The sequence below is a fragment of the Staurois parvus genome, unplaced genomic scaffold (genome assembly GCF_062004578.1).
Source record: "Staurois parvus isolate SC_StPar_1 unplaced genomic scaffold, SC_StPar_1.0 ptg000298l, whole genome shotgun sequence".
NCBI lineage: Eukaryota > Metazoa > Chordata > Amphibia > Anura > Ranidae > Staurois > Staurois parvus.
In genome coordinates this window covers 8127493-8154504 of record NW_028318094.1, presented here as the reverse complement: position 1 = coordinate 8154504, position 27012 = coordinate 8127493, and the positions used below count along the sequence as shown (strand labels likewise).

The 27012-nt window shown below is 39.5% G+C and overlaps 1 protein-coding gene across 2 annotated transcripts in view; it reads right to left on the bottom strand.

The window, feature by feature from the left end:
* CYFIP2 (cytoplasmic FMR1 interacting protein 2) overlaps window positions 1-27012 on the bottom strand; it is a 136723-nt gene that overhangs the window by 17774 nt on the left and 91937 nt on the right. For both annotated transcript variants that reach the window (XM_089682845.1, XM_089682846.1), the window contains exons 17-27: window positions 26412-26565; window positions 24224-24380; window positions 20625-20721; window positions 17051-17127; window positions 16695-16803; window positions 16180-16299; window positions 15355-15554; window positions 8756-8843; window positions 8342-8485; window positions 3831-3921; window positions 1585-1715 (exon numbers count right to left, since the gene is read on the bottom strand). In XM_089682845.1, the coding sequence (XP_089538971.1) occupies window positions 1585-1715; window positions 3831-3921; window positions 8342-8485; window positions 8756-8843; window positions 15355-15554; window positions 16180-16299; window positions 16695-16803; window positions 17051-17127; window positions 20625-20721; window positions 24224-24380; window positions 26412-26565 (1368 nt within the window). The remainder of the gene's footprint in view (window positions 1-1584; window positions 1716-3830; window positions 3922-8341; window positions 8486-8755; window positions 8844-15354; window positions 15555-16179; window positions 16300-16694; window positions 16804-17050; window positions 17128-20624; window positions 20722-24223; window positions 24381-26411; window positions 26566-27012) is intronic.

Here is a 27012-nt window from a genome sequence, read left to right as displayed (position 1 = left end):
ACTGTGTGATCATCCTGATAATGATGAAGATCACATAATCACAGTGAGAAGCGTCCTGTTAGTTTTTACTTACAGGAAGTATCTGATTGAGTGTGTGTAAATCTGACAGGCTGACTTTCAGGTGGAAATGATCCAATACCTGTGCAGCCTCAAGACCACTTCCATAACCCCCATGTTCCCTGCCATGCTTCCCTGTCTCTGCACTCCCATCAGCGGACCTGGGACCTGAATGGTGGGTGCCACTGGTAGAAAGGAGGGAGATCAGCGAACACTTGTTCGCTGATCTCCCTTTCCTGTGAACGGCCCGGAAGCAACATGTAACATGTCACTTCTGCGTCCTGGTGTCACTGTCCCTAGACAGGATTGGATGATGTTAGCTGGAGACGAAGCTGTCTCCTGGAAACTTCAGCCAACCTGTGAAGAAGAGGTATCTAGCCAATGAGGTGCTACACAAGCTGCGCACAACATAATTTCCTCCCAGCTCCCCGGTCAGTCTCCACACGGAGCTAACATTGGCAAAGAGGTGAAAAAGCATTTTTTTCATACTCTTTACAGGGTTTATCTTTGCTCTCCACATGTCCGGGACGATTCACCTGTCAATATATATTTTAAGCTGCTGATTACTATTACTTTTCAAAGCTATGATTTAAGATCATTTGATCTATATTGATGGCTATATGTTATGACCTGTTGGCTTAGCAATTGTTTCATATGGAATATACCAGCGCTGTATAATCTCACTATTTATGTATTACAGGTACTTATATAGCGCCGTCAATTTACGCAGCACTTTACATATATATTGTACATTCACATCGGTCCCTAACCCTCAAAGGGCGTACAATCTAAGGTCCCTAACTTACATTCATACATACACATACTAGGGCCAATTTAGACAGGATCTAATTCACCTACCAGCATGTCTTTGGAGTGTGGGAGGAAACCGGACTACCCGGAGGAATCCCACGCAGGCACAGGGAGAACATGCAAACTCCAGGCAAGTGGTGCCGTGGCTGGGATCACTATAGTCTATAGCGACAATTTCCATGGTAAACGCATTGCAATCCGGATTGCTTTTTTTTGTATTGTCTTTAATTACACGTTCAGTGGTTGTGTGTTTCACTGTCAACAGATATCACTTTTTTCCCCTGTTATGGGAGTAATAAATATGTGGTTTTACACGTGAGCTACATTGCTTGAGTGGTTATTACCTACTTTGGTAGCATGCGCAATGCAACAACTACTTTTTGTTCTCTAGGTGAAAAAGCATCCCTGCACAGGCTAAAAATGTTAAAGTTTTATTTTTTTTTGGGGGGGGGTGCAAATAGCTGGCCTTGCCTAGGGCGCAAAATAGTCTAGCACCACACTGATAAAGACAAATTTCCCTCTGAACTCTGCACAGACACCGATGCTTCCACAAGTTTTGATATTCTGTGTTTTTCTGTAACCTGCACCTCACTACTTTGTCCTGTTGTACGGGTTACAGGCTGGTACATGGTTTAGGTTTAGAAAAGTGGTGTCATTCATTATGCTGAAGGAGAAAATGCTGAAATATGCTTTAAATGGATATAATGTAGTTCTTACCAGAGCCTGTTCTATGAGCAGACAGAAGAGGATGGCATTGCCCACCTCTCTGAGGCTCTGAAACACATCTGTCTTCAGCTCTGCATATTCAATGATATCCTTCAACTGATGATGGAAGAATTCCAGGATGCCTGAAAATAATTGATACCATGGTTTTAAGATCATACGGGTATTACAGGCATTAGATGAAGCATCAAAAAGAGGAATAATTCTTAGCACAAGAATGGTCTGGGAATACCCATCACAGACTTCATAGGATGGGTCCACCCTATAATAAAAGCTAGAAAGCTAATCTACTTAGCTGTTCCAATGACAATAGGACAGGAAATGAGAGGAATGGACATCTCAGAACAGAGAGTAATAAAAATCTCACACAGGTTCTTACCCTACCTTAAGGGCTGGTTCACACCATAGAAATGCAGTGACAATGTTTTGATGCCTTCCAGTGCATTTTTTTTCTGGTACAATTTTCTCAGGCTTTTTTCCTTCACCTTACATAAGGATATATGCGTTCCGGTGCGTTTTTGATGCATTTTAACATGTTCCAGTACAGTTCAGTGCAGAAAAAATGCAGCATGTTCCACTTTTTTTCTGGAACTGCAGCATATTGGAACTGACCGCACTGGTGTGAACTATGCCATCGGAAACCATATAACTTACTATCCATGTGTTTTTGATGCAGTAAAAACTCGCACTGGACTGCATGTGGTATACACAGGCCCTTAGGCTCCGTTCACACCAATACGTTTTTTAGTGCTTTTTGCAGAAACATACTACAGTCCATTTAACATGGTTTCCTATGGAACATGTTCACATCCATGCTTTTTTTAAATCCTGCGTTTTTGGAAAGGGTCAGGGATGTTTTTGAAAGCAAAAAGCAGCATTTTTTCTACAGTAGAGTTCAATAGAGAAGCTTCTGAAATGCATGGTAGTGTGTTTTTGCCGTGTTTTGCATTTTTATTCTGCCCAGCAACAAAAAAAATTCCACTTTAACAAAAAAAAAAGAGCTGAACAAAACGCAGTAAAAACGCGTCACAAATGCGTGTAGAAAAACGTAAGATGAACTGCGAAAAGCACCGCAAAATGGACAAAAATCAAACTGCATAGATGTGAACGAAGCTAAAAGTGTGTTTTCTGCTCTCTCTATGTCCACATTGAATAGATTTTCCATTACTTTCCTTTCCTGGTGACAACTTTTTTTTTTACATTTGGACTGGAAGTGTGGAAAAATCTCTTCATTTGGGTCCTAGGCCAAAATAAAAACCTGATAGAAGTTCTAACCCTCCCTTCCACACTATCTAAACTGAAATAAATGTTTAGGCTGGAGTTTTGTTTAGCTATACAGTTATGTAATGTATGTAATGTGTCTACAGCAAGGTCATTAACACTCAGCCCGGGTTCACACTGATGATGTGCGGCATATCGCATGTGATTCGCACAGGAACCGCACCGCACCGCATTCCTGTGCAAATTACATGCAAATTCTGTGCGGTGCGATTTGAGCCATACATTTGTATGGCTCAAATCGCACCGCATCCGCACCAAAAAGGTGCAGGACCCTTTTTTTGGTCCACACTAAAATCGGATTGCATAGGTAATTCACACCTATGCAATCTGATTGTGCACATCACACCGCGTTTTGCGAACCGATTTCGGGGTGTTGTTGACTCAACATACATACCTGCAGCGGTTTGCATGCACGGGGTGCGATTGTGATGTGGTGCGAATTCTGCACCGCACCGGTGTGAACCCAGGCTCAAAGTGAAAAGGCCTACGTGAATTCTTCCCCTCCATAAGCTGTGAACTACTTCAACAGCATTGGTTGCAGGTCTTGCCCTAATTGATCCTCATTGATGGCTAAACCACCCAAGGCAGCCATCTCATCTGCCTACCCCTAGGCCTGGCCCTGAGGAAGGTGTTTTTTTTTTGTTCCACCCACATGCATACATTGGTTTGCTGGAAAAGAAATCAAGGTATGTATATTGGTAGGATCTAAGAGCAATGCAAATACAGTAAGTGTTCTGCAATCCTGCAGTCAGGAATGACCAAGGTGTTTGGGATTTCGGAGCAGCAATGTGTTGTCATCCTAAACAGGAAGTTGGGGGCACACTGAATTAGGGATATCAGCAGCAAGTTTTTAAAACATTTTGTTTTGTTAGGGATCACATATAGGGAAATGTGTATGTACTGTATTGCTGAGAAGCTCTAATAGGTACTTTAGTTGAAACCATCGGCCCAGCCCCTACCTGGAGATCCATATTCATGTCTTGGCAACCGACAGATTTTTGGCATAACCTCAATAAGAGTCTTCACATACTGCAAAATGGTTCCCTGGAGCTGTGGATAGGACAAACCAAACAGTAAAAACCCAGAGTGCAATGCCGTGTACAAAAAGAATGTTAAAATGAACATTTTACAAGCTTTGGAGCCCTTTTTAAGTTGCAGGCTCCTAGGCTATCATGCTTTGATTACCATTGACTGACTGACCCTGGAACAAGCATGCAGTCAGCAAAGTGTGAAAAGTCCTAACTCCTGGATTATTCATACGTAGGGAACCCATGACTAAAATGACAGCCTGGGGGCTGGAACTTTGACACACAAATCCACAATAACATCTATACGCAAAAAAGATTCAGAATAGGCCATTTTAAATTTTTACTGCTCTGTGAATGAGCTGAAAATGAATCAACATGCTGATCTGTACAGTTGCAAGAAAAAGTATGTGAACCCCTTGGGATTACATGGAGTTTTGTATGAATTGGGCATAAAATGTGCTCTGAACATCATCTAAGTCACAACAATAAAAGAACACAGTCTGCTGAACATAATACTACACAAACAGATGTTGCCACGGTTTAATTGCACATAACATGTAAACATTCACAGTGCAGGGAGGAAAAAGTATGTGAGGCCCTAGCTTAATGACTTCTCCCAGAGCTAATTGGAGCCAAGAGTGAGCCAACCTTGACTCCAATCAGTGTGATGATATTGGATGTGTTGCTGACAGCTGTCCTGCCCTTAAAAAACACACCTGTTTTGGGTTTACTGGTTTCAAGAAGCACTGTCTGATGTGAACCATGCCTCGCAGAAAAGAGCTCTCAGAAGACCTATGATCAAGAATTGTTGACTTGCATGAAGCTGGAAAGGGTTACAAAAGTATCTCCAAAAGCCTTGATGTTCATGTGTCCACGGTAAGACAGACTGTCTACAAATGGAGAAAGTTTAGCACTGTTGCTACTCTCCCTAGGCGTGGTCGTCCTGTAAAAATGACTGCAAGAGCACAGCGCAGAATGCTGCATGAGGTAAAGAAGAATCCCAGAGTGTCAGCTAAAGACCTACAGAAATCTCTGGCACATGCTAACATTTTTGTTGACACATCTACAATAAGGAAAACATTAAACAAGAATGGAGTACATGGAAGGACACCACGGAGGAAGCCATTGCTGTCCAAAAAGAATATTGCAGCACGTTTGAAGTTTGCAAAAGAGCACCTGGATGTTCCACAGCACTACTGGCAAAATATACTGTGGACAGATGAAACCAAGATTGAGTTGTTTGGGAAGAACACACAACACTATGTGTGGAGAAAAAAAGGCACAGCACCCCAACATCAAAACCTCATCCCCACTGTAAAACATGGCGGAGGGAGCATCATGGTTTGGGGCTGCTTTGCTGCCTCAGGGCCTGGACGGATTGTTGTCATTGATGGGAAAATAAATTCCAGAGTTTATCAAGACATTTGTAGGAAACCGTACGACCATCTGCCCGCCAACTGAAGCTCCGCAGAGGATGGGTAATGCAACAGGACAATGACCCAAAGCATACAAGTAATTCAACAAAACAATGGCTGCAACAGCACAGAATACGCCTTCTGGAGTGGCCCAGTCAGAGTCCTGACCTCAACCCGATTGAAATGCTGGGGCATGACCTTAAGAGAGCGATTCACACCAGACATCCTAAGAATATTGCTACACTGAAACAGTTTTGTGAAGAGGAGTGGTCCAAAATTACTCCAGATCGTTGTGCAGGTCTGATCTGCAACTACAGGAAACGTTTGGTTGAGGTTATTGCTCCCAAAGGAGGGTCAACCAGTTATTAAGTCCAAAGGTTCACATACTTTTTCCTCCCTGCACTGTGAATGTTTACATGTTATGTGCAATTAAACCATGGCAACATCTAATGTTTGTGTAGTATTATGTTCAGCAGACTGTGTTCTTCTATTGTTGTGACTTAGATGACGTTCAGAGCACATTTTATGCCCAATTCATGCAAAACTCCATGTAATCCCAAGGGGTTCACATACTTTTTCTTGCAACTGTATATGCCAGTCCTGTATATACAACAGTTTAGGAAACTGATTTATTTAAAAAATTGAGGAACAGAGCAGACCTCCGGGTTATAAAACTTTCCTAAAGAAAGTTAGGTGTGATGTAACGGTTGCGGCTTGCACAAGGCCCATCCGCTTCCAATAGGAACCCACTTCTTCCATTCTTAGCTTAGTGTTTTGGAATCCAGCAGAATTTAGAATCGGCAATCTACATTTTATTGTTCTGCTGGATATTCCATTAAGCACAGTAGACTTTGCCTAAGCCTACAAGATCTTGATTGTTGCTTTGGGTGCCAGCAGTTGTGTGCCAACAAGCACTAGAGATGGAAATCTGGCTCTAGACAGATTATACCATAGAGGTTTGAGGTGTTCATCCATGACTAATAAACAGGAAACAGGGACAGTTTGGATAAATTGGGGCCCTAGGCAAGAGTTAAACTGGGGCCCCTTTGACTTTAGCAAACTGCAGGCTCTCCGATATGTACAATGTAGAATGGGAGAGGTAAAGGCTTCTAGGTACTCATAAAAATGAAGGAGCCCTGGGCCTTTGCCCTGTTTTCCTCTTCTAATCTTCTGTTAATAAGGGCAACTTAAACAGTCCTGATCACACATAGAGTTAGGTCCATATATATTTGGACACAGGAACAGTTTTAGTTTTTTTCAGGTATTTACCAAAACATATCCAAGCTATAGTTATATAATGGATATGGGCTGAAAGTGCCCACCCTCAGGTTTAATTTGAGGGTATGTATATACAAATTGGAGGAAGGGTTCAGCTCTTAAGATTAGCCATCCCCCCTTTTTTCAAGGGACCAAAAGTAATAGGACAATTGAATCAAAAGCTGTTTCAAGGCCAGGTGTGGGCTACTCCTTCATTATTTCTTCATCAATTAAGCAGGTAAAAGGTCTAGAATTTATTCTAAGTGGTATTTGTATTTGGAATCTATTGCTGTGAACCTACATCATGCGTTCTAAGGAGCTGTCCATGCAAGTGAAACAGGCCATTGTAAGGCTTCAAAAACTATACAAATCCATCAGAGTGATAGCAGCAACATTAGGAGTGGCCAAATCAACAGTTTGGTACATTCTGAGGAAAGAAGAACACACTGATGAGCTCAGCAACATAAAAAGGTATGGACGTCCACAGAAGACAACAGTGGTGGATGATCGCAGGATCCTCTCTATGGTAAAGAAAAACCCATTCACAACATAGACAAGTGAAGGACACTCTCCAGGAGGTGGGTGTATCATTGTCAAAGTCTACAATCAAGAGAAGACTTCACAAGAGCAAATACAGAGGGTTCACCACAAGGCGCAAACCATTCATAAGCCTGAAGAATAGAAAAGCCAGATTTTGCTTTGCCAAAAAAAATGAAAAAAAAAGCCAAACCAGTTCTGGAAAAGCATTCTTTGGATGGATGAAACTAAGATGAATCTGTACCAGAATGACGGGAAGAAAAAGTGTGGAGAAGGTTTGGAACAGCTAATAATCCAAAGCACACAACGTCATCTGTAAAACATGGTGGAAGCAGTGTGATGGCATGGGCATGCATGGCTTCCAGTGGCACTGGGTCATTGGTGTTTATTGAAGATATGACAGAAGCAGCCGGATGAATTCTGCAGTGTTTAGAGATATAATGTCATCCCAGATTCAGCCAAATGCAGCAAAGTTGATTGGACAGCGCTTCACAGTACAGATGGACAATGATCCAAAACACACTGCAAAAGCAAGCCAGGAGCATTTGAAGGAAAGGAAGTGGAATATTTTGCAATGGCCGAGTCAATCACCTGATCTCAACCCAATTGAGCATGTATTTCACATACTGAAGGCAAAACTAAAGGCAGAAAGACCCACAAACAAAGGACAACTTAAGACAGCTGCAGTTAGAGCCTGGCAAAGCATCAGAAAGGAGGAAACCCAGTCTTTGGTAATGCCCATGGGTTCCAGACTTCAGGCAGTCATTGCCAGTAAAGGATTCTCAACAAAATATTAAAAATGAACATTTTATTTATGATTATATTCATTTGTCCAATTACATCTGAGCCCCTGAAAATGGAAGGACTGTGTATAAAAATGGTTTCAGTTCCTAAAATTTATACTTGATAATTATGTTCAACCCCTTGAATTAAAGCTGAAAGTCTGCACTTCAAATTCATTTGGATTGTTTCAATTTAATTTATTCTGGTGGCATAGAGCCAAAAGTATGAAAATTGTGCCTGTGTCCAAATATATATGGACCTAACTGTAGATGTCAAAAGACATCAAACCATTTAGTGTTAGAGTTAAAAACACATATGTGCATATGAGATCTATTTTGATATGTAGACAATAAAGTCTTATATTCATGGTGCCTGCTGAATAAAATTAAATACATCTCTACTTCAGCAAAGCTCACACACCCTCTCCAACGACATTATACCCCATCTCACCAGACTCTTGACGATTTTCAGCAGCTCTTCCATAACCACAGCGATGCCCTGGTAGCCCAGAAGACGGCAGATAGTTTTGAAATGTGGAGGACCCACAAAGTTGCGGTATGAGCTGTATATGTGGCTGTAGGCAATATTGAGGGGCTGCAGGACAAGAGTTTTTAAATGTTAATCACATATAGGAAAAAAAAATTACCAGAGTATGATGAACATTATAAAATCTGAGCTAAGACTGGTCCAACTCTTACAACTCTTGTTGTTTAGAATACATTTGTAGTACACTCTATACTCCTGATAAGCTATCCAACTGGATGAACTGGATGTCTCAAAGTACTGTCTATTAAGGATCAGATTTGGTATAGTTTATCTAGATTATATTCCTATCAATAATTATTAAATTCAGTCCTTACTTACCTTTGATCCATACAGATAATATGGCTGCACATTTGCTGGTTTATCTCTTTGTGGTTCTTGTGTGAAAGGAATTGCTGTTCGAACAAACCTGCAGAAAATGTAAGAAATATGTTAGACAAAAACAAAGGTCTGAAAAAAAGAAACGCCTTGAATAGAGTACATTATACTTATTTTCATATTCACTAAAGTAATTAAAAAATGGTGAAACACAAAGTGCAGGAGTCAGGTCTGTGGAAGACAAATACGGATCGATTGTTATTGCAAACTACCTTTTAAATCTGTTAGTCTATAAGTAGAGCCGATGAATATACATGTGCATTTAGTTTTGTTACAAATTGAAATTTGGATAATATTTTCGTTATTCTGAGATTCAGATGTATCAGAATTTCTGAATCACAAAATAATGAATTTCAACAAATCCGAAATAGATTATAACGAAACAAATTAATTTGAAAATGAATCTGAATTTGAAAGTTAATTCTAATTCTAAACAGATACAATGGGGATCAAAAGTTTGGGCACCCCAGCTAAAAATTTGTATTAATGTGCATAAAGAAGCCAAGGAAAGATGGAAAAATCTCCAAAAGGCATCAAATTACAGATTAGACATTCTTATGATATGTCAACAAAAGTTAGATTGTATTTCCATCATTTACACTTTCAAAATAACAGAAAACAAAAAAATGGCATCTGCAAAAGTTTGGGCGCCCTGCAGAGTTAATATCTTGTACTGCCCCCTTTGGCAAGTATCACAGCTTGTAAACGCTTTTTGTAGCCAGCCAAGAGTCTTTCAATTCTTGTTTGAGGTATCTTTGTCCATTCTTCCTTACAAAAGTCTTCCAGTTCTTTGAGATTTCTGGGCTGTCTGTCACGCACTGCTCTTTTAAGGTCTATCCGTAGATTTTCAATTATGTTGAGGTCAGGAGATTGTGAAGGCCATGGCAAAACCTTCAGTTTACGCCTCTTGATGTAATCCCCCGTGGATTTCGAGGTGTGTTTAGGATCATTATCCATTTGTAGAAGCCATCCTCTCTTTAACTTCAGCTTTTTCACAGATGGCATCAAGTTACCATCCAAAATTTGCAGAAATTGTATTGAATCCATTTTTCCTTCTACTCGTGAGATGTTCCCTGTGCCACTGGCTGCAACACAACCCCAAAGCGTGATTGATCCAACCCCATGCTTAACACTTGGACAGAGGTTCTTTTCATTAAATTCTGTGCCCCTTCTTCTCCAAACGTACCTTTGCTCATTCCGGCCAAAAAGTTCAATTTTAACCTCATCGGTCCACAGAACTTGTTTCCAAAATGCATCACGCTTGTCTATATGTTCATTTGCAAAGTTCAAACGATGATATTTGTGGTGAGGACGTAGAAGAGGTTTTCTTCTGATGACTCTTCCATGAAGACCATATTTGTACAAGTATCTCTTTATAGTGGAATAGTGTACCACAACTCCAGTGTCTGCCAGATCTTTCTGGAGGGATCGTGCAGTCAAACGTGGGTTTTGAATTGTTTTTCTCACAATCCTGCGAGCTGTTCTGTCTGATATTTTTCTTGGTCTTCCAGATCTTGCTTTAACTTCCACTGTTCCTGATGACTGTCATTTCTTAATTACATTCCGAACAGACGATATTGACATCTGAAAACACTTTGCTATCTTCTTATAGCCTTCTCCAGCTTTGTGAGCGTCAACTATTTTCAGTTTCAGTTTCCTAGACAACTGCTTAGAAGAACCCATGGTGCTGATTGTTGGGGCAAGGTCAGATGAGTCTGGGCATTTAAAACCTTTGAGATTGACATCAGCTGGTCTTCCCAGACGACGATTGAGAACAATCCATGACACTGGCAGGTCTCAGCTTTGCAAAGGGGGCAGTGCATGCTAGAAATTCTGCAGGGTGCCCAAACTTTTGCAGACGCCATTTTTTTGTTTTCTGTTATTTTGAAAGTGTAAATGATGGAAATAAAATCTAACTTTTGTTGACATATTATAAGAATGTCTAATCTGTAATTTGATGCCTTTTGGAGATTTTTCCATCTTTCCTTGGCTTCTTTATACACATTAATACAAATTTTTAGCTGGGGTGCCCAAACTTTCGATCCCCACTGTACATATTGCAATAAATACCGTAAGGTATGCAATTAAAATAAGATGTTGATTCCGACTTAAGATGCTTTATAGAATAGAATAGAAAAAATAAAATAGAATCCTAGATTGTAAGCTCCAAGGAGCAGGGCCCTCCTATCCCTCTTGTATTGAACTGTATTGTTGCTGTATTGTCTCCCATTATATTGTAAAGCGCTGAGCAAACTGTTGGTGCTATATAAATCCTGTATAATAATAGAATGAAATAGAGTATAATAGAAATGAATAAAATAAAACAGAATACAATAGAATAAAAAATGAATTAGAATAAAATAGGATACAAAAGAACAGAATAGAGCAGAAAAGAATAAAATATAATAGAATAGAAAATAAACTAAAAGAAATAGAATATATATTAGAATAGAATAAAAAAAATAAAAGACTAAAACAGAATAGAGTAGAATAAAAAATAAAAGAATAGATATGAAAATAAAGGAACAGAGTGGAAAAAATAGATTAGAATAAAATAGAATAGAATAGAATAGAATAAAATGGAACAAATATAGCCATTTCAAATCTGAATTTTGAATTGAATTGAATTGAATTGAAAATAATCAATATTTGAAAAAATCCAGATAAAGAAAACAAATTCTGAAAACAAATCTAACATAACGAATATGACGAAAGAAAATTTTTAACTTAACAAACAAATCCAAAACAAAACAAATGTTTCTGTTGTGCATTTCTCTACTGCTGAAACATGTAGTCCCACTACAGCTGGATGATCACAGATAGTCTCAGAAGCCATTTACACTGGTCCGATACATTACAATTTACTGCAACTGCGTTAACGTGCAACATATAAGATCAGCTCATTTATTTTAAATGAAATGTTGATGCACCACAACACATACCTATTTGAATGGACAGACACTATTTTTTTCAATGCAATGCACCACAATGCAAAAAAGTACACATTGTGCTTGGTGGTGCGTTGCTAGATGCAAAGGGGTAGCATTCAAAAGCAAAAGCACTACAATGCACTGCACTTAGCTTTATGTGTTACTGGGCATTGCGCACTACAGCAACACACCAATGTGAAAGAAATCTTAAAGATCATGTGCACATTTGTGATAAAATTGGAAGTTATTTGTGATATTGCTCCTTATACTTAGTTAAAACAACACTGTACTAAAAAATTACCATATAGATATAACAATGGCAGAGATCTTACGCTCTTCCAAACAGGTAAATAAATGTAAAAAAGTAAACACTACATTAAGAGCAGCAAGCACCACCACAAAGATGGCGGCGATCATTGCCTTACCGGAACTGACGTCACCGCGCTTCCGTCCAATGCACTGCGTTGATCCCTGATGAAGTCGCGTGATGCATAATGCAACGTGTCAGACAGAAGCGTGGTGGCGTCATTTCTGATACGGTGGTGACCGCCGCCATCTTTGTTCATCCTTACCTATGCTGTATGAGGGTTTTAGCCCTTACGTTCCATGTGAATGCATTTTAAGCGGAGCTTTGATTTTTTAATAAACTTTACTGCACTATGAGGACCCCCTTTCCTTTATTATATCTTTGGGCACTTTATCTATTGGGTCCCGGTGATGAGGAATCTCCAGCAGCCATGACACGCAGGGGAATGAGGAGTTCGATTTAAGCGCAGTTGGACCTATGTATGTGGGCCAGCACGTGAAGGTGAGCGTGCAAGCCTGGTGGTGGTGCATACAACAGCGCACCAAAGGGGAAGACTGATGAACATTACACATTGTGCATTTATTATATTCTCACTGTGGACTGTCACTTCACATGTGAACTGTATTTATGATATTTATTCATTTATCTATTCAATTTCACTTTATTCATCTATATACTATGCACAGTGCAGCACAGTGGCTAAATGGTTAGCACTTCCGCCTGGCAGCACTAGGGTCGTTGGTTTGAATCAAGCCTCGGCACCACCTGCCTGGAGTTTGCATGTTCTCCCTGTGCCTGCGTGGGTTTCCTCCCACACTCCAAAGACATGCTGGTAGGTTAATTAAATCCTGTCTAAATTGGCCCTAGTATATGAATGTGAGTTAGGGACCTTAGATTGTACACCCCTTGAGGGTTAGGGACTGATGTGAATGTACAGTACATATGTAAAGTGCTGCGTAAATTGACAGCGCTCTATAAGTACCTGAAATAAATAAATATACTATTACTATATGCCATGAGTTATAATATTCAATTTTTTTCACACGGCCCATGTGAGGTGGTCAGCCTATTGCTTTATTTGGTCTTTATGCAATGTCACACTTATATATTTTTAGTTCTTCACTTACATATTTGGATTTGGAGTGCAGTTTATACTATATATTTTGCATGACTTATTAAGGCTCTGTCGGCTGTTTATTGACTCTGTTTTGGAATTGCGGGTCTGTCGGGTGCATACTGACCTTATTGTTGAATTAAGCCTTGTTTTTTGCACTTTATGCAGTTTAGTTATTATATATTTGTTTGCACATTATTTCAGCGGTTAGTTTTTAGCGCAGCTCCTTTTATTCACAATTTAGAATATAGATATGTTACCAGTCTTGTTCTTTTGGATGCATAAAGGGAAATGGAGTGACATATTCCTGGAGAAAATTCTGCTCTGCGCTCTATTCAGTACTGGTCACATGATCAAATAGTAGATCTTAAGTCACATGATTAGACCTGTCTGAACTCTCATATTTCATAGCAGCAGAGATCACACCATCAATGGTTTAATCTTTTGGTAAAGTAAATGACACCAGAGGGAGCCAGGAGCAACACATTCTCCATATGCAGGGTCCTATGTTTTGTAACATCTGCAGATGGGTTTATCAGCCAACAGAATTCTGCACTGGCAGAACCATGCAATATCTCAGAATTTTTAAAAAAGTATAAGCAAGAGTAAATGTATATATGTGTATACAGGCAGCTGTTAGCACCTCGGGGCATAGGTAACGGTCCCAATAGAAATATGTAAATGGATAAAGTGCATCGGTATAAACGTATAACTGTGAATGAATTTTATGCAGAGTGGGCTCTGCCTTTCAAACAGCCCGGAGCCCATGAACCTGGAAAGAAGCCTGCACTGCCGACGTCACGCCGCCGCTACTGAGGAACGGAGTGGCGGCCATCTTGATACCTGTTTTTATACCTTACTCCACGTGGAATGTTTTATACATGTAATTCGATATATGATTAATAAATACTACACTATATTAGCATTTCTGGCTCCTGTGGTTGAGCAATCTCAAGGGATACTCACCCCACCGGTACATGGATGATGCTGGAGGATTAACCCCCAGGCTGCTTCTCTGTTCCTGCACCCAGATGTGACAGATTGTAACCAATGCCTGCTTACATATAATTTCTGGTGAGTGTACACCCATCAGAGGTGGTGGATTCCCTCCGTGGATATACGCACATCTGCACTTTTTTCACTTGGATGTATTGCAATTTAACCTGAGGACTAGTACTGCTCCTTTTCTGCTGATGAGATTTGAGATATATACGGACATTTATTTATTCACTTTATGCACAATTGCACCTAATAGCACTTTATTATTTTGTGATGATATTTTATATGAATTATCATTTATATATTTTAATATCTCAGAATTGCCCCCAGAGGACAGCAGAAGCAAGGAAAAATGTTGAACAGTAACCTGTGTGATTTTCCCAGGTATATACATGGGGTAGCCATTTTATATTTACCCCTTCCTGCCTCCTATCCCTTAAAGTGGTAGTATTCCCTTTCTTGTTTTGTAACTACAGGTAAGCCTATAATAAAGCTGTAGGTACAGTAAATATCTCCTAAATGTGCAGTGTTTAGGAGATATTCACATGTGAAGCAGTGGGTGACATCACCGGTGCATACGCACTGTGCTCTCAATGGATGGCATGCTGTCCATTACATGAGCTGTGCTGTTACTGTCATCATCATGGCTCTGCCTTTCAAACAGCCCAGAGCCCATGAACCTGGAAAGAAGACCGGGTGAATATGGTTTCCCTGTCAGCAGTGATGGCGCACCACTGGAGGGATTCATTTCTTAGGTAAGTCTTTCATAAAGTCCTAGTATCTGGTGCATACTAGCGCTTAATGATGTGAGCCTGCTGGGGGACCATTATGCTTTTTTTTTTTAACGTGGTTTTCTACCGCTTTAAGAGGATCTAAATGCTGGGAGGCGGAAGTGGCCATTCCAATCATGTGACTGCTGTGATTGGCAGTCTGAGCAATCACGTGATCGGAAAACTTGCGATCACAACTTTGCATCGGGCACTTTTGGGTAACCATTTGTTACTGTGCTGGGAGTGTACAGGGAGCATGCTCTCAGCACAGTAAAGTGTTTACCAATAGACGCATATTTGAGGTTACCTGGCACCCGCCAAGAGACTGCATATATGCACCAGGTATGGGGGGAACTAGGTAAAAAGTCAGAAATATACAACTCTCTTGGAAGAGCAAGTTACATCCTATCATTTTTACTCACCTGTTTGTAGAGCCATTATAACAGTAATTTGGTAGAAAGTCAAAGTTGAGCTCCCAGAAAACATGCAATGTATTCCTGCCATATGGAGCAGATACATTATGATTGGCCTCTCGGAACATGGCATCAAAACTGTCGAGGGTCAGGTGTTTGGAGAGGAGACGATGAGTGAGGCGGTTGATATCAAGCAGCCATTCCAACTCCTAAAACAAGGACCACAATTAAGAATCAAGTGTTTTGTTATAACTGAGCCTTGTGCATAAAAAGAGTCTAAATGGAAAATAAAAACACTCCTCATTCACCCGCTTAATGCTACTAATGGTAAACTTCCTATATTAGAGATCGTCCTCACCATCCTCTATCACAATCTTTCTGACATAGTGACATCATTCTACTTTATTTTTTCCTACCATTACACTGTCCCTACAGATCGATCTGATGTGGAACTTCTTTCTGTGTAAGTAAAAATGTCATATACTTAAAGTGTATGTCTGGAAAAAAATGTATGCGGTACGTATTGCAATCCATGCACATTTCCCCATATTTTGTCCACTTAAAAAGCTGTATGTACACAACAACATACTGGCAGTAAACTTCCTGTTTAAGCTGACAACTCTGCTTCTGCTGAACTAAAATCCTAAGCAGTTCTCATCTGCTGGACTACAGGACACCTCCCCTTCATTTCACCTCCATACCACAAGTGGGAGGTGTTCTGTAGTCCACTATAGTAGAACTTAAGAGAAAACGTAGAAAGGAGATAACTAAACACAGTTGCAGTGGATGGTGGTAGGTTCACTTAAAAAAGTTGTACTAGCAAAGCACACCCACCACTATGGAGGTGAGGTCTTCACTCTCGAAGCGACTGATTGCTTGATCAAGAGACTTGTACATCGCAGCAGAGATCCGCTGAGTGATCAGCCTGTTCAAGTCAATAGATCTTCCCAGAAGCTGTTGGAGATGGAAAGACAAGAGTGAGCATATAAGGTTTATTTAATAGCAGTGCCATGAGCAATGAGAATAAATAAAGCATAGCAACGCATGGCAGCCAATCAGATTTCAGTTTTTTGTTTGTTAAAAAAAAAGAGACAAACCTTCATTGGCTGTTTTGGGTTTTTGAATTTTGAATAGGGTACATCCAGTATGTGTACATTTCATAAAGTAATATGATAGATTATTGCTCTTTATGCTTTTAGTAGTGTCCCTGCTGTTTATTTGGGTCCAGGGTTTACATCCAGTGCCAAATACAATTACAAAGGCAACATCCTCCATGCAGACATAGCATAATGAGTGTTTCTACATAAAAACATTCTTTTTACTTGTATTAATAATATTATGAAGCTCACCTGAACATGGCGCTGCTTGAGTAGCGTTTCATAGCGATTGGACGGGGGATATGGAATTATTACTCCATAGTTTTTACACTCCGCCCGAAAGCGCTTATCCAGCAAAACACTGAAAGAAGAAGAATATCTGTTTAATTCATATTATTTGTCTGTGACATTGCTGTTATCGAGAAGATTAAATCCAGCGTATTTCAACTGCAGTATAGTGAATGAAAGCAAGCATTGGGTTGACAACATAACTTAGTTCACAGGACAATGCTAAGAAACCTAATACAGATTTGCGAAGGAGAAATAGTCTCAATTATTTTTTTACAAGAAAAAACGTTGTTCAGAGAAAGCAGAGTGTCTATTCATACCTGCCAGACATGGCTTTGTAATAGGCAAAGATCTGATCTGATAACTTGTACACAAACTGGTCAAAGCACAAATTCACCTAGAAGAGAAGAGAAAATAAAGGTGGTTAACCACTTCCACTCTAGAGCTATTTTTTTCGGTTTTTGCACGCATGTTAAAATCTGCATTTTGGCTATAAATTACTTAATGTGCTACTAAACCCAGGACCCTGCATTGACTATATCCGCTCTCCCTCCACGGACCCTGCATTCACTATATCTGGTCTCCCACAGTACATACAACATGGAAGTGCAATTATATTATTAAGTGTTCTTGCATGGCAGACCACTTACTGTTATCTCACATATATATTCTTATTATTATAGCCAAATTCACCACCCTAACTCCTCCCACAGTTTTTACACTACATAGACGGTAATATACCGAAACGTGCGGATTGTTCCCGATTGGTGTGCTATTACTTTGTGGAATGTTTCGCCAAATGGTTCACAAAATATCTGCGTTTTTGTGGTGAAATTGGTCCCATAGGAATGAATGGCGGAATGTTCAAAACTAGAGTGGGAGCTGACAAAAGCTAGAGTGTGAGCAGAAAAATCAGGACATGATTTCTAAACTGCCATCACTCCCTCATTTTCAAGCCCACCTACACAAATCATATATCAAATCGTTCAGCTATCCCTGCTGCCACTAAAAATGTCCACGGCTAAGCCATAGTCCTGATAGTTTTCACAATATGACCATTTGTTTGCAACGCACGCCGCCCTTGACATTGTAGACTATTGGTGGAGGCAAGAACACTTCACACAATTTCCCCAGAAATTGTAGCTTTTCTAGTTAAATATAAACTGCTAAATACCTTTTCTCATCAGCAGTTTGAGCAGTCTTGTGACTTCTATCAGTGTCCAGCTGAGCACTGGTTACAGCTTGTAGGAGGAACTCCTGGCCTCTGATTGGCCCTGATTGGCCCTGTGCTAATCACATGCACTCTCCCAAGAAAAAAAAAAAACCTCTCTAGAAATACACACCAAACTGAGCATGTGCAGAGTGACTCCACACAATATGTCTTATGAGGAGATAAGACGGGGACCTTGGACATAAGAGATGATCAAACAGCAGTTTTACACAATGCAGAGGATTAACCCCTTAGGTTCCACAGTGAGTATAACAAGCATACTTTACTGCATATACAGACTGATTGTACTGTTGTGGGTTTAGTAACACTTTAAAACGCCCAGAATATTATATATTTTCTGAAAGCAGAGGCCCTATAGAATAAAAAGATGGTAGTTGCAATTTTTTACATTGCACAATATTTGAGTGATTTTTTATTAAACACTAAAATGAATTTTAGTATAAACAAATACAATATAATACCAATGGGGTAGATTTACTAAAACTGGTCCACTCAGAATCTGGTGCAGGTGGGCATGGTAGCCAATTAGCTTCTAACTTCAGCTTGTTCAATTAAGCTTTGGCAAAAAAACCTGGAAGCTGATTGGTCTCCATGCAGAGTTGCACCAGATTTTGCATTCTCTAGTTTTAGTACATAAACCTCAATGTCTTAGTAAAATATAAAACAAGGGGTTACGCTGAGTAAATAGATACCAAACATGTCAAGTCCTAAAATTGTATGCACTCATGATATCGCAAAAAACTATTGTACCTAAAATTGTCCAAAAGCAATGCTTTAAAAGCTTCTACAGCTCATTAGTTTAGAGCTAACAGTGAATTATGGCTCTAGAATTATTGTTCTCACTCTTACATGGTGCAATCACGGTTTACATGCATGTGTACGCCCTGTGCACACGTTTGCATTTGTGGGTGTGTGCAGGGCAATGAAAGTTCCGGGTAATTTTTTTTATTATTACATTGTAATATAATTTTATTTATTTTTTACTTTTTGTTTATTTATTTTTATTTAACTGTATTGCTATCACAAGGGGACTAACAAGCTTTTTATCAATGTTTTTAGTTATGTCTGTATATTTAAACCATATGTAAAGTCAAACCTGTGCTTTTGGTAAAAAAAAAGTTAAACTAAGGCTAAGTTCACATTATTTCGGTTGCAGGAAGGCTTGTCAATTGCACATGTTCTGGCACCAGCAGCAAAAACGCGTTGCTATTTATTTAGACACGTAGGGGGGGCTATTAATTCTTAATAACAATATAAAAAAACTCTCAGCGCACTAGTGGCTCATATCTTGTAAATATACCAATAGTCCATGAGTCCATAATGTCCATAACTGTATAACTGCTAAGTGGCAGCCATCCCAGAGTAAGTCAACTCTATAAGGATAATATGTGGAAAGAAAAAGAGAGAGGCGCCTTCTAAGTGCAGTATTACACAGTTTAATAAGTCACAAAAGTTATAAAAACTCACAATAGTGAAGTGGTGAAAAAGCCCATCAGTGAAAGATGGACTATAGGTCATCCATATCCTGCAGGGATCCGTCTGACTGCAATAGGGGCCACAGTGGATGGTGGAGAAGGTCCCAGAGTGCTGTGGAAGTCCCAGGACACTGCCCCCGGAACCGGAAGGGTCTGTGAACAGCATGAACCGCAAGTCGGGCAGACCTGACGTCACCAAGGGGAGGGGTCGGCAACCAAGGAGGAGAGAGGCAAAGCTACGGGCTCGGAGCTAGCTGCTCCTTCTACAGACCTTTAGTGGCTTATTAAACTGTGCAATACTGAACTTAGAACCCACATAGAAGAAAAATATATTTGAAATATATTTTAAAAATATTCTCCCCAAATATATTTACATATATTTGAAATGCCATAATTGTGGCCATATTCAATATATTTCAAATACATTTCAATAAACATATATATATATATATACTGTATGTTGAAATGTGTTTTTATTACAAAATATATGAAAAATATTTTTAAAAATACATTTCAAATATACTGTATTTCTTTGAAAATACAAATCTACATTTTTGGAATGCATTTACAAATATATGTAAAAATATATGTTAAAATGACTTTTTTTATGTTATAAAAAATCTAAAGAATATATTTAAAAAACATATATTTAGATATTTATTGAAATATATGTTGAAATATAAATTGTAGCATTTCAAATATATGTCAATATATTTGGGAAGAATATTTTTAAAATATATTTCAAATATATTTTTCTTCCATATGGGAAGGCGCCTCTATTTTTTTCCCACATACCATTAATTCTTAATAGCATCTCCTACCCCCTCACCCCGCGCACCATGTGGTTTCCATGCTGCTGTGGTTTTAGAAAAGGGTCAGGGACCTTTTACTTGCATTTCCCACAGGTACAGCAGCCCATTCAAATTAAAGAGCTGCTGTACCTGCACAAACGCGTCTGCAGGGAACCACAAAAGTGTGAACCTAGCAGGCATTTACTATTAACATTCTAAAATTGAATTAGGTTCACTTTAATGAAGTGCTGATATTATTATGGAGTATTGTAAATTGCACTAGTTGATAATAGGGAATTTGAGGCGAATGACAAATCAGGGCTTGGTGACAGCTGGCCACCCTCATATTTTGGCTAATGAAGGTGCACAGAGAGGTAAAAATATGTAGGTAACCTACCTCAGCTTCAATCTCATCATAGAGAAACTGCTTCTTAAACTTGGTGAGGGCATAGTAGGCACTGTCATTGTACAGGTCCAGCGGATACAGCACATACCTGTGAAATAAAATGCAGCCAACTTTGTTAATATTCCCCAATGATTACATGTTATTCCATTCACAATGACGAATTAATCAGTTTGTGCATGGTCAGGTGCAGTAATGTCTAAAGCTGACCATATAGGTTGCAGTCTGATTGTACAATCATTGTCAGATCTACCACCAGCTATGTAATGCAAGAGCCTGCCTGATTGGATTCAAATTGAATAGATTGTTTAGGCATATCCTCACAGCTTCCGCACTCCAGGCAGATATAAAAGACATAAATTATTGAAATATATAAATATTTCACAAATCTATATAAATATATTCATGAATATATCCTTAGAAGTATTTTTTACATTTAAGAACACACTGTGCAGGAGAAAAGCAGCCTTAAAAGTGCGCCCATTTCTGTAAATGTGTTTAGGAGTGTCAAGTGCTTGAGCGTTCATTCATTTAATTGGTCAGAATTATTATTTATTATGGCCACTGAAATGAAATAACACTTAGGCTCCATGTACACGGGACATTTGGAAAACACTTCTGAACGATGGAAACTGACTGCTGGAAAATGTAGTTTAAAAAACATCTGTTTAGCTGCGTTTGCACACCGCATTTATATGCGTTTGCGTTTACCCTGATGAAGTCACGTGTTACCCGTGACGCAACGCGTTGGTACGCCCTGACGATACTTCCGGAGCACGGTGACGTCACGTCCGGTGCACACACGATATTGGGACTCCATGTTATACCTATGCTTGGATGTTCTGCTTGTATTCGTCTTCTCATATGTGAGTGGGCACTTTTTATTTTTTATTGCTTATTTGTTTAATAAAATGCAGTATCACGCTATGGAGCATGTTCATTTATGTCTCTGAGTTGACCATGTGGGGACGAGAGGTATTGCCAGAGTTAAGAGGGACTGAAGGAGATCTGGATGACAACGGCTCTGGAGTGGTATCCAGTATGGTCCAATAGGCAAGGTGGCTCCTGTGGATACGTGGTTTATACCACAAGGTGTGCTGGCCCCTGTGGTCATTACAAGGAGGTGAGGGGGCACTCAGACCACTTTAGGATTGTGACACCAGCTGCACTCTCACGTATATGAAGATTTTTCACCTGTATTTGAAGTGGACTGTGTATGTACTCACTGATACCACCCATTGAGTGTGTCATGCTTACACTTTATTGTGTTCCTGATCTGGGACCAATATATATTCACTGAGAGACTCACTGGCTCCCCTTATTGTGACAATAGGGCAGTGTTCTTATGAGCATTTCACTCGTTTGTTTTTATGAGCATTTTCACTTGTCTGGTTGATTGTATATGCATTCCACCTGTCTGTCTCTTTATTTATTTATCTATTTGAATCCAGCAGAGATTTTTTTCTATCATATTGTCTATAGTTTTAGCGCTACACCAACATTTTTTCTAGTCTTTTAAAGATAACCTCAGGAGACCTTCCAAAATGCCCAGAATGCACTGAAATACAGTAAAAAATTAACTATTTCGGACATTTTGAGAGAAATAGAGAGAGCAGAAGCAGAGAGAGCAGTATTTGTTGAGATTAGCTGTCTTTTGTTTTTTTTGTGGTGTTTGGATGTGTTCCAGCTCATTTTTGTGCAGAAATTATTGCAGAAGTGTCTAACATATTTTCTCTCATGCGAAATCTCAAAGTATGGTGTACCAGGTCCAATTGAGTACCTGGAAAACGCTTTGCATGCATTTTTCATGATGAAAAAAGGCTCTGGACAGCATCTGGAAATGGAAGAGTTAAAAAAAAAATTCTAAATGCAAACGCTTATAAATGTGGTTAGCCACGTTTACAAGTGTTTGGCGTTTGAAACGCTAAGAAAATCTACTCCTGAACACAAGTTTGGTGCGTTCAAAAAAACTACTGTAAACTCAACTGCCTGTAAACAACTGTAAATGACGATGTGTATATGGACATATAGGAAAACATTAGGGAGAGTTCAGGGGCTGCTGAAAAACCCCCCAGAAAAGCTCCTAAACGTGCGTTTATCAGCTGCAGTGTACATGGAGCCTTAAACATTTTCTATCAAGACACTGCTGCTCTAGAACATGGTGGCAGTGGGGTTTTTATATGCCCCTACCTGTAAATGCCTATGTGTGCATAGACACTTAGGCTTGCATTGAGGGGCATTTAGTGGCAGTTTTTTCTGCTCCACAAAGTGGTGTTTTTAATGCCCAGTGTGCATGAAGCCTAAAGAGAGAGAGGGCGGGAGGGATACAGCACAAGGAGCTAATCAGCTGTGCTATAATGCAGGGAGCAGGTTGATAGAATCATAGAATCAGAACAGAGTGACACAGGGATGAGCTCAGCAACGTGCTGCTTCTCCTTTCACTGTACAGTCATAGGTTGGGAACTGAAACAAGATCTGTAGGTAAAAGAAGAACTGATGCAGGATTGTGTAAATCTTAGGACTAAGTAGACAAAAATACATATCTTTTGGCAAGTAAAACAGCTCCATATACTGTATGTATTTCAAATACATATCTGCTTGCCTGGAGTTCAACTATAAGGATATTGTACAATCAGAACGTAAATTGTATGGCAAGCTTAGTAACCACCATACATCATTGGCAGGAAAGTCAGGAAACTCTTTTAATACTATGATTTGGCTTTTGGTATTTGGAAAAAGGATGTCAGCACCTGACGTGATGATATTAACCAAATATCTGAAGCTTTAGTCTCACATTTAGTCAATTTATTATTCTCACTACTGGTCCTTCTAGTGATTTAAAGTAGAACTTTAGTCAGAAAATTAAGTCCTTCTAGACCACTTCAGGCTGGCATATTTTGCAGATATTATGTCAAACATTAAAAATAAGGGCTTATACTGTTAAAACTGTTTAAATCGAGTAATACTCTGTCTCACCCTGCTCTGCACTTGCTCAGTTGTTCTCTATTTTGCAGCACTGTGCCTAAAATTAAAGCCACTAGAGGATAATCTGCTGAGAGCCTAGAGATTTACTGCTGCTCAGGGGCTCTGGGTTTTAGCAAAATACAAGCTTCCAGCAAGAAGAAACAGTAGCAATGCTGGAGGCAATTTACAGCACAAACAAATGTTGGTAGCATAATTATTAATGTGGAATGTATGCTCCTTGCTAAAGAATATTTTTTCTCAAGTTGTTATGGGTAAAGTTACGCTTTAAACTTTTGTGTTTTGGCTTAACAGATGCTGCTATAATCTTCCAATCTCGCACCTTCATGTGTCACATCCCTTTGCTGCCCTCACTCCAATAACCATGTCCGCTACTTCATTGCCGTATCCCTGTAGTTCCCATACAAAGCCTCGGTGCTTAATATATTGTGAGGCTGTGATAGTAGCTGCAGAGGGATGCTAGTGACGTAGCAAGAAGCACAAAAACCTAGGGAACTGACACAAAAGAAGTGTGCTAAGACAGGAGCAATGACTGGCTCTCTTTCTAAACAGCTTACGTATATATAAGGTGGAATATTGTTGAACAGCAATTTCAATTTGTAATCTCTTACTCCATCATAGAAGGCTCTTTGGTCTCCAGGATGTGATCGGTCAGGATCCAAGGCATTGACATCTCGATAGGGAACTGAATTCGTCGACCCATGGTAAGTTCAAGGAAGAATTCCCGGAACCAGAGCTGGGACAGGTCACAGCACTGCTGCAGAGCCTCTGAGGGGGGGACACAAACAGAAGTCAAGTCATTGAGAAGTGACATTGTGCTGTGCAATACACAGACATGTCAGTTGACCTTGTTGAATAAGAGCAATGTATAAAGTGTACAACCCATAGCAATTAACCACATTTCATTTTACTATGGAAGCAATTTGGAAACAATTGATCTCTACAAATTACTGAACAATATGCTTTGAAGTATAACTAAAATTGTATATGTATCTGTGCTGACTACCTAAATGAACAATTCTAAATAAGCTGCTACAGTAAATCAGTGTGAATAGAAATGTTGTGGCATCCTACAAGTGGAGCACTGCAATAAAATGGTTGGTTAATAGAAGATTAAAAAGGTTGGTTATTAGAAGATTATAAGGGCAATCTCACTCCTCCCCAGCATGGACCCTACCATACTCTTGTGAACAGCAGAATAGTGTCCAGTGGAACCACTTCAGGGGAGCATTTCTGATGGCTTTGTCATTGACTGGCTATTAATGGGAAGAAAAGCCTCAAATTGAATCATCTTGTTCACTTTATGGACTTTCTTGTCACTTATTGTTTTGCAATACTTCAATTATTGTGGTTTGAACAATATTTTGGTTAATGTTTGATTACAGTATAGCATATGTTATTGAAGCACTGCAGTTTCTATTTTTTGTTTTATGTCTATAACATTGAATATGTCCATTCCCAGCACCATGAGGGGTACACCAATTTTATTCTGAATATTGATGTGTGAATTTTTTAACCTAACTGAGGATTTGGGATGGTTGTACAATAAATTGGGAAATTGTTTTAATGGTATTTGTTTTTATGGGTTACCATTAAAAAAAACCTACAAAGCACTTGCACTAAATTAAATATATACAGTATCTCACAGAAGTGAGTATGCCCCTAACATTTTTGTAAATATTTTATTCTATCTTTTCATGTGACAACACTGAAGAAATGACACTTTGCTACAATGTGACGTAGTGAGTGTACAGCTTGTATAACAGCGTAAATTTGCTGTCCCCTCAAAATAACTCAATACACAGCCATAAATGTCTAAACCACTGGCAACAAAAGTGAGTACACCCCTAAGTGAAAACATCCAAATTGGGCCCAAAGTGTCAATATTTTGTGTGGCCACCATTATTTTCCAGCACTGCCTTAATCCTCTTGGGTATGGAGTTCACCAAAGCTTCACAGGTTGCCACTGGAGACCTCTTCCACTCCTCCATGACGACATCAAGGAGCTGGTGGATGATAGAGACCTTGCGCTTCTCCACCTTCCATTTGAGGATGACCCACAGATGCTCAATAGGGTTTAGGTCTGGAAACATGCTTGGCCAGTCCATCACCTTTACCCTCAGCTTCTTTAGCAAGGCAGTGGTTGTCTAAGCAAAGAGCAGTGACTGTCAGCTACCACTGTCTGCTCTGCGTCTCCCCATGCTCATTAGAGCGTTGTGCTGTGGAGGGGGAGGGAGCGGCTAGCTCAGGCTTTCACCGCCTCGCTGAGAGGCTGAGCCAGGTGCTGCTCCAGACTCTGGGGTCCAGACAACTTTAAAGTCTGGATCTTTACCATATATATTACCACATATATGCTGCCATGCTGGTACCAAGAAAACAGAATCAAATACTTATCATAATTTTCCTTTCCTGGCGCCAATCCCAGGCAGCATATATGTGGCAATATGCTGCCATGTTGGCACCAGGAAAATGTTTTTTATTATTTTGTCCCATACAAGGATTCAAACAGGAAAAGGCTGTGATGGCAGAGAAAATAACCTGCAAACTACATAGCAAGTTAACTTGCATAAAAACTTGTATCAACTCATGTCAACGCATGTTAAAACATACGTCAACACACACAAAAATGCGCATCAATGAACATCAAGGGAAGGCAATGCACATCCATTCTTCGAACATTTGTATGCATTTTAATGCAAGTAAATGTGTGAAAAGTCCCTTTTTTTCTTTGTACCTCTGGTAGAACTAACAAGATGGCTACCCATGAACAAGATGACTACTTGCATAGTCTGTACGCACCACTGAAGTTGAGCAGGTGAGTGAAGAAAAATGACTGTTTATGGAACTCTTCTATAGCCTGTACGATTGGCCCATCTAAACTGCTGCGCAATGTCTTCTTGGAACCGCTTTTGTCCGCGATTAAAGACTCCAGCATAGTTCGCACCATGTACAACTGTAAAAGATGGTAAATTTAAGTCATTTGAATATAGAAGGTTGATTTTTTAAAAATAAATCAGAATGATAATAATCAGGGAGGAAACAGGCTTACAGAAAGGAAAAACAGCGTTAAAGTATACAGTAAATTCTAATAATAGACTTCTCTTATTTGTTCACATTTGGTCTGTTAAATACAGTGAAAGTGCTTTGTTCGATAAAGTGTTAAAAATACTTGTTGATCCTGCCAGAATTCTTCACAGCTAATAATTTCCTGTGCTCTCTGCCTGTGCTGCATTTGTATCAATTTGTATTTTTCCAAGGACTACAGAACTACCCATGTTATCTACCAGAGCACAGGGAAGTTTCTAATAGTCAAGTCCTTTTTTCTGCATCCTGATGCAGTACAATGAGTAAGTGCTGTCATCCTAGGACATGACTGTTGGACTTGCAGATTCCCCGAGGC